The sequence below is a fragment of the Sarcophilus harrisii genome, chromosome 1 (assembly GCF_902635505.1).
Source record: "Sarcophilus harrisii chromosome 1, mSarHar1.11, whole genome shotgun sequence".
Taxonomy (NCBI): Eukaryota; Metazoa; Chordata; class Mammalia; order Dasyuromorphia; family Dasyuridae; genus Sarcophilus; species Sarcophilus harrisii.
In genome coordinates, this window is record NC_045426.1 from 283,605,158 (window position 1) to 283,613,795 (window position 8,638).

The following is an 8,638-nucleotide window of genomic DNA, read 5'->3' on the forward strand; positions in this document are numbered from 1 at the left end:
TTGTTGTTGAAGTATATAATGATCTCCTGGCCCTGCTCGTTTCACTCAGCATCAGTTCATGTAAGTCTCTCCAGGCCTTTCTGAAATCATCCTGTTGGTCATTTCTTACAGAACATTAATATTCCATAAAATTTGTAGACCACAATTTATTTACCCATTCTCCAACTGAGGGGCATCCACTCAATTTCCAGTTTCTGGCCTCTACAAAGAGGGCTGCCACAAACATTCATGCACATACAGATCCCTTTCCCTTCTTTATGATCTCTTTGGGATATAAGCCCAGTAGTAACACTAAAGCACCTCCATCTTAATATCATGTGGAATCCTAGAAGGAAATGCCCCAGAAGGATTCATAAACCAGGAAATTGATGCAAATTAAAAATCTATTTCTCTACAAAGGAAATTTTTTTTCTTTTTTTTTTTCTTTTTTTTTCTTTTTATTGTGAAGAAGCATTGGGAAATAGACCACTAAATCCTACCAGGGGATTTCCTTTGTCTATGAACTAACCTTTTACCTACCTTCTTGTTTTTCTTTCTTCTGCAGGCCCCTGACCAAGGTGTAGACCGTAGAGGTGGAGTCATGCTTCACACGGCCATATCATGTTGGCAGCCATTCCTAGGTTTGGCTGTTGTGTTAATCTTTATGGGCTCTACCATAGGCTGCCCAGCCCGCTGTGACTGTTTACCTCACAACAAGTCCGTCTCTTGTCACCGAAAAAGGTTGATTGCAATCCCAGAGGGTATTCCCATTGAGACCAAAATCCTAGATCTCAGCAAAAACCGGTTAAAAAGTATCAACCCTGAGGAATTTATGTCTTATCCTCTGTTGGAGGAAATAGACCTGAGTGACAACATCATTACCAATGTAGAACCAGGAGCATTTAACAATCTATTCAATCTGCGATCCCTTCGGTTGAAAGGAAATCGCCTGAAACTAGTCCCTCTTGGGGTGTTTACAGGATTATCCAACCTCACCAAACTTGACATTAGTGAAAACAAAATTGTTATTTTGCTGGACTATATGTTCCAGGATTTGCATAATCTGAAATCCCTGGAAGTAGGAGACAATGATTTAGTTTATATATCACACAGGGCCTTCAGTGGGCTGCTTAGCCTGGAACAACTCACACTGGAGAAATGCAACTTAACAGCTATACCAACAGAAGCCCTCTCTCACCTTCGCAGCCTCATCAGCCTGCATCTACGATATCTAAACATCAATGTTATGCCCATTTATGCCTTTAAAAGACTGTTCCACCTGAAGCACCTAGAGATTGACTATTGGCCTTTATTGGACTTGATGCCTGCCAATAGCTTATATGGTCTTAACCTCACATCTCTCTCCATTACCAACACCAATCTTTCTACTATCCCCTACCCTGCCTTTAAACATTTGGTTTATTTGACACATCTCAACCTTTCTTACAATCCCATAAGTACCATTGAAGCCGGAATGTTTGCTGATTTAATCCGGCTTCAGGAGCTGTATATAGTAGGGGCTCAGCTCCGCACCATTGAACTACATGCTTTCCAAGGGCTCCGATACCTTCGTGTGCTTAATGTTTCCCAAAATCTTTTGGAAACTTTGGAAGAAAATGTGTTCTACTCACCCAAAGCCCTAGAAGTACTAAGCATTAGCAACAACCCCCTGGCTTGTGACTGCCGCCTCCTTTGGATTCTACAAAGGCAGCCCCTCTTGCAGTTTGGAGGCCAGCAGCCTATGTGTGCTGGTCCAGACAGCATCCGAGAGAGATCATTCAAGGATTTCCACAGCACAGCCCTTTCCTTTTATTTTACCTGCAAAAAGCCCAAGATCCGTGACAAAAAAATGCAGTACCTACTGGTGGATGAAGGGCAGACAGTCCAACTGATCTGTAATGCTGATGGTGACCCACAGCCAGTAATTTCCTGGGCAACCCCTAGAAGGCGTCTGATTACTACTAAATCCAATGGAAGAGTTACAGTTTTAGGGGATGGCACCCTAGAAATACGTTTTGCCCAGGACCAAGACACAGGAATCTATGTTTGCATTGCTAGCAATGCTGCAGGGAATGATACTTTCAGCACCTCACTTACAGTGAAAGGATTTGCTTCAGATCGTTTCCTTTATGCTAACAGGACCCCTATGTATATGACAGACTCCAATGACACAAGTTCTAATGGCACCAATGCAAATACTTTCTCTCTGGATCTTAAGACCATACTGGTGTCCACAGCCATGGGCTGTTTTACATTTCTTGGAGTGGTTTTATTTTGCTTTCTCCTCCTTTTTGTATGGAGTCGAGGAAAAGGCAAGCATAAAAACAGCATCGACCTTGAGTATGTCCCCCGCAAAAACAATGGTGCTGTTGTGGAAGGGGAAGTGGCTGGACCTAGGAGGTTCAACATGAAAATGATCTGAGGTTCCACCACTAGCAGTTCTTTTTCTTTTCTGTGGTATTGTTTGTATCCAATAAACCAACCTGGCAAATAAAATTGCTGGGTAGAGGGGCAGCTTGATGTCACTGCCCTTTTGTTCAAATGGGGTATATAGGAAACAGAAAGACTTGTTTATGATTGTGCAACAGGGCTTTTCTCCACAAGAGATAGATGTGTGTCAGGGCCTTTCACAGAGTTGGTTTTATTAATTGTTTGCATCGTAAATATTGGCATTCTGGGGACCTCAGTAATGAGCCTGTTGGCTCACTTTCATGGACAATTGTTCAACATTTTCTACCACAACAAAAAGAAAAAAAAGAAAGAAAAAACAACCTACAGTGTAGGATTTACATATTAAAGACACATTTGTCTAAAACATACTCTACAGTTAAAAAAGAGAGAGAATTTGTATCTGTGATTATCATTTGTTAAAGCCTTGCACCATAACCTATTATTGGTTCAGCACCACAAAGAAATTGATATATTCTTTTCATGATTTAAACAACATATATACTGTGTACATTTTAAAGCAATATGAATGAGAGGATGTGCTGTTAGTTACTTACTAATACTGACCCAAGTGTGATATCACCATCTTTTAACTGCAAATAACAAACATCGCAAAAATAGATCCTTGTAGTTACCTGAGGAAAGATGTATGGAGGAAAATATGAATTTGTCTCATGTAGGAATCCAAGTTACACTGTCCAAGGCAAAATTGTTTTAACTCTGTTATCTTCTATTAATATAAATAAAGGCACTGCCTACTTTTGATACAGAATGGAATATTTTTTATACTTGTGATATCACACTGGTCCAATTTACTGTAACAAGTCCTTGGATTGATCCAAAAGAGAGGGCAAACCACAAGTTGTGGTTAAAACTATGAAAAAAAAAGGCAAGGTAACCATGAAAATGAACCATTTTATCATAGCTTGGTTTAAACTTTACAAACAAATGTTAATGACAGGTGTTAAAGAATAGAAAAAAAGAAAAGAAGGTAATGGTTTTTACGTATTCATAAGAAAACTGTAACCTTTGTGGCAATTACAATAGAAAAGTCTGATTATAAAAGCTCTTTGGATAGGAATGAGTTCTCAGATGCCAATAAGCCAGGTTTAACCATTCATAAGAGGAGGATTATGCAAGTAAGAACATGCTTAAAATGTGATGGTGTCCTCAAGATACAACTGCTGCTAATTAAAAGGACTTGCTCTCCGCTGTTTTTATTTAATATCACATTTTCCAAAAGATACATATAGATCCCAAACCATTTCCATGAGTGGACAACTTCAGCTTTTCTCCTTTCTACCTTACACATTACATAATGCTTGCTTTTCCTCCATAATAATCAATGGTAGACAAGAGAATTTGTATTGTAATTTTTAAAGGGCTGAGCAAGATTATATTGAATATAACTCAGTTACAGTCTGATCAAGATGGAGAAAGGTTTAATCCTGGAAATGGAAAAAGCTGTATCAATGCCCTTCTCCTTTTCCCAATCATATCTAATACAAAATGTTCCAAGATGCTGGCATCATTAAATGTTGCCTAAAGATTTTAAATTACAAATATTTTCCATTCTTAAAAAAGAAGTAACATTTGCACAAATGATTTGATCTAGATGAGGGTTAAATTTTTCCCTAAATGTTTAGTTAATGGCTCTTCAAACAGACTGTTACTAGTAATCAATGAATAGAAATAATATATGATGAGTGATTATCTACTTAGCTAGAATGGAAGAAACATGAAAATGTAATGCTAGAATGAAAATCTTCTTTTCAAGAGACTTTCCTTTTTTGGTCTTTGAATTTTGTGAAACAAATAAAATGTCCCCTAACAAAAAATAAATAAAAAAAGAATTAAATGACAAATGGAGATTATTGCTGCCAGTAGAACTGCCCAGCTAAAAATCCTGCTCTACCTTCAATTAGGAGAGTAAAATAAAGAAATGAAATGGAACAATTATTGAACTGTCAATTGGATTCATTTTCACTTGTTCCTGATTATAATTTCATAATCAGTCCATTTTGTGAGGGGTAAGGGAATAAGGGATGGAGGGGTGGGTGAATATATATTAGTTCTGGTAAAAATTCAGGGACATCTCAGTGTAATCCAATGGAATATGTTCTTTTAAATTTCCAAAATGATCTTTTAAAAATTAATACAAAATGAAGTACAGAGTAAGTTAACTTTTAACAACACTCTAAGTAAGGAAAGAATAAACTAATTGCTGAAGAAAAACATGGGAAACTATAACCAACTGAGACTGTTGTAATTACGATACTTCTGAATAATATATGAAAAGGCTTAGATGTCATCTTGTCTGGATCAGATATTTTGAAGGATATTAAAATCCTAATGATAGAGAACATATTTACCATCTGATCTTATAGACAACTCAGCTAGCCTCTAGAAAAGGCACCATAATACAAACCCAAATACAGTTAACTGCAATATGGTATAATTGAATGTATACTTAGGAGTGAAAAAGTCTAGATTCTAATCCTCATCCTAGCTCTATTATTTACTATGTAATCTTAGATAGGCTATTTCACCAGACTGAAAATTCTTTTAGAGTCTCTCTGTAAAGCATCTGTATGAATATTAGATACCAAGGCAATAATGATCAACTGTTTTGTAATTGAAGAGTTCTTTATCCTGTGGCATTCCCATGACTAAATCAATCTTCATTAAACTTCCTGAACCTAAGGCTGAATTGAACACAGTTCTAGGGGAAGGAATTTGAGGAAGCAGGAGGGAGACATAGTTCATATTTATCTCAAGTATAAAGGACCCTGGGGACACCGAGTTAGTTTTGAATTTCTTCCGCAGAATTTCGGATTGTTATAAGGATTGAAGTATTAGCCTAGAATAATTTAGATAGACAGCAATTCAACCAAATAAGTAATTATCATTGAAGTAGAAATAAGACATATGTTCAAATCCAGGGTCTCTGCTACTTACTACTTATGTGGCCTTGGACAATCAGTCTAGCTCTCTATGACTTGACAGGATTGAACTGAATATTCTCTAAAGGCTTTTCAATTTTAAATCCTATGAAGAACTTCTGAGAACTAATCTGATTCCTTAGGAATTGGGAGGGGAGGGGGAGAGGTAAATTTGGATGATCCAAACTTTCAGAGGATTTCTTGTTTGCTTATGAGTTGGTCAGCTTTCTTAATACTTTTGAAGTAAAGCTATCTCCTTCAAATGACAGTACCAGAATTATTTGGTGCCCCAATTTCCTGCCCTAGTAGTGGAAAAAATAAACATCCTCAGTGGATTCAGTGCCTCATCCAGAGAATTTGAACCATTACATGTCAAGTAAGAGACACTCTGTTTTTCTAAGCTCTTGGTTTACCCATTTTTTTCATACTAAGAGGGCTATATCATGTTATTTATTTTGGCACTCCCCATTATCTGTTTGAAAATCTTAGTTAAAATTTACCTAGAGTTGTACTTCCAATTCACTAACAGAGTTGTTCAAAATTCTGGTTTTACAGAAATTTCACCAGCATGTTCAGGTCCAACAAAGGTTGTGAGTCCAAGGAAATTTGCTACTTCTGTGTTTTCCTTTCAACTCCACAATGTGCTTATTCTAGAGATTTTTATGATAAACATTCCCTTTTTCTTCAATTTGCAGCTAAGTCCTGAAGTCCAGTTTCCATGGGTTTTTAAAAGAATTACTTAAATTTCTCCAAAATGAAGTCCTAATTTTTTCCACTTATTAAATGAGTAGAAATAAAAGTTTAAAAATAAATTTGAAGAGTGAAAATACCCTTCAAAAACGTGAACAGGATCCTTGTGACTCAGTAAGAGGAGACTTAACCTCCTAGAAATTAATTTACTTCTTCTAGAATCCTATCTTCTTTCAAATTAAGAAGTGAGTATATGTATATGTGTGTATCTATATGTATGCATTTTAAATATTAGAGCACAGTGTGTGTGTATGTGTGTGTGTGTGTGTGTGTTTTAAACATTAGAACACTTTAAACACTCAGAAGCTACTATACAATCCAGATCATGTTTCTGATTTTTCAGATAAGAAACAACAACAAAAAGTGTCATTTTCTGCTTTTGAAGGCTTCAGTCTGAGAGAAAGAATATCAAAGATAAAAAAGAAATGAAAGCCATTTAGATCCATTTCCATCCTTTGATACAGCTCTTTTGCTCCAACTACTCAGTTATGATCATCAAAACTGGAAAAAAGAAAGCCTGGATTATACAAGTGATGTTAGTTATTTGGCTGGCTTACCTCCTTGCTGTGGCCTGTAATTATTATGATCTTTTTTGACTTCCAGTAGTTTACAAAAGTTAATCCAAATGGAAACAGTAGCAGGAAAATTAAAAGATAGCAGTATAAAACCAAATTTTACCATTTTCCTTAGTTCTTAAGATAGTTCAAAGAAGAAATGTGTTATTTTACTTTTCAGTTGTTAAGTAGCATCCTGTGGATATGAAAGAATGACATCTCTAAATGATTATCCTAGTACCTAATGTAAATCTACTATTCTGAAACAAGCTCAACTAGAAATTTCTGACTTTGCAAAACACATACTCTTGAGTCATCAGAATGATCAGAAAATTTGAAGGGAAAGAAAGAGGAAAAGATATAGGGAGAGTGAAAATCAATAAATTTCACTAACAGTAATTCCAGTGGGGTTAAAAGCTCACTCTTACTTGGCAAAGATTTCCCATTCTCTTGCACCATTACCACCCTAAAAATGTGGTTTTTGTCAATAGGTTAAAGACAGTTTTCTAAAGCTAGAGTTGGTTTTTCCCACGGAACAGTTTTAAATGAGGTTTGTTTTACTTAACTATTAAAGCAAGACAGAAGAATGTTTTTTGAGGCACAAACATATTTTAGTACTTTCACAACCATTAGTTTACTATAGTAGAAAAAGAATCTCTCTCAAAGCCAAAAAGAAAGGCATTAAAGCCCCACATCTGACACATACTACTCTCCATATAAACCTGGGCAAAACATTTGACTTCTTAGTACTCTTAAATTGAAACTCTTTGTTTATAAATTGCAAAGAAGATACCAATCTGCTTCAATACAGGAAGTTCCTCACTCAAAAGTTCCTATATAATTATTAATTTTGTATTTTTATCCTCTCTAATTGTGTGAATCTTCCCACTGAATAACTTTCCTATCAATTGTTGCCTAGCAGGAACATTTCAAAATATTAGTTTTGTTAGGATGATTCCAGTCTAAGTATTCTCTGTATGTATGTGTGTATACACACACGTGCATATGAACATATGTATACATACATGTCACATGTATTTTTGTATGTGATATTTTGTATTGTTAGGATTTTTTGTTTTTGGTGGAGGCTTTGCCCATAGAATTCCAAAACTGAGATTCCTTTTGCAAAAAATATTAATTTCCTCAGAAGATTTTTAGATGTTTCCCAAGCTTTTCTTCTTTAGTTTTCTAATGCTTCTTCCTTTCTTCCTCTCATGAGAGGATCTAATTAATGAACCATTTCTTAGGCAGAGGAAGTGCCTCTGACAATTCCCTTCTGATAGGATTCAGAAAGCAGAAACCCTTTTCCATATATTCCTTCGCAGGCATTTAGTGCAAAGAAAATTATCCTCTCATTGCCTTACTCTATTTTACCACTGTCACCTAGGAGCAATTGTCACTCTGCAACAATAGATGATTTCTTTAGGAAAAAAAAACTTTTTTTTAATTGGTGCACACACAAAAAATCCTGAGAAATTATTAAATTGGACCTTGTTTTTTTAAAAAAAATCAACCAATTTATCTCACGAATCATTCTTTAAATTTTTTTTTTAATTTACTATTCACATAAAGCTGACAACAACCTGAAGGTTGAATGATTCTGATTTTTTTTTCTAGAAGAAGCAGGGTTGATTTAATGCTAACATTAAATAGACATCTTTATTTATAGCCTCAACAGAATGATAAAAGCATTGGCATAATTGAGAAAGTATTCCACAGTATAAGATTTTTATCCTTAATGTGCAAAATAACTTCAAAAAGACAATACACATTTCTTTTAATTTTCTAACTAACTTGCCTAAATTCTTTAATTTTAGTCAGCATAAAAATATCTCTCTGCGCTGAAAATGGGCCAGTGTAAAACCACTTTTTATTCCCAGAGTAAAGGGGCCCTTGAGAAAATTTTGCAGAAAGTTTCCTATTGTAATGGCTCTTTACACATTGTTGCATACCTCCCATTCCAAA

The 8,638-nt window shown here is 35.6% G+C and overlaps 1 protein-coding gene across 1 annotated transcript; it reads left to right on the forward strand.

Annotated features, from left to right (window-relative positions):
* The first annotated feature begins 548 nt into the window (after positions 1-548).
* On the forward strand, positions 549-6,355 carry LINGO2 (leucine rich repeat and Ig domain containing 2). The gene has a single exon (XM_031943257.1). It carries the CDS (start codon positions 581-583, stop codon positions 2,399-2,401), a length of 1,821 nt encoding a protein of 606 aa, XP_031799117.1. The 5' UTR covers positions 549-580; the 3' UTR covers positions 2,402-6,355.
* Positions 6,356-8,638: the final 2,283 nt, after the last annotated feature.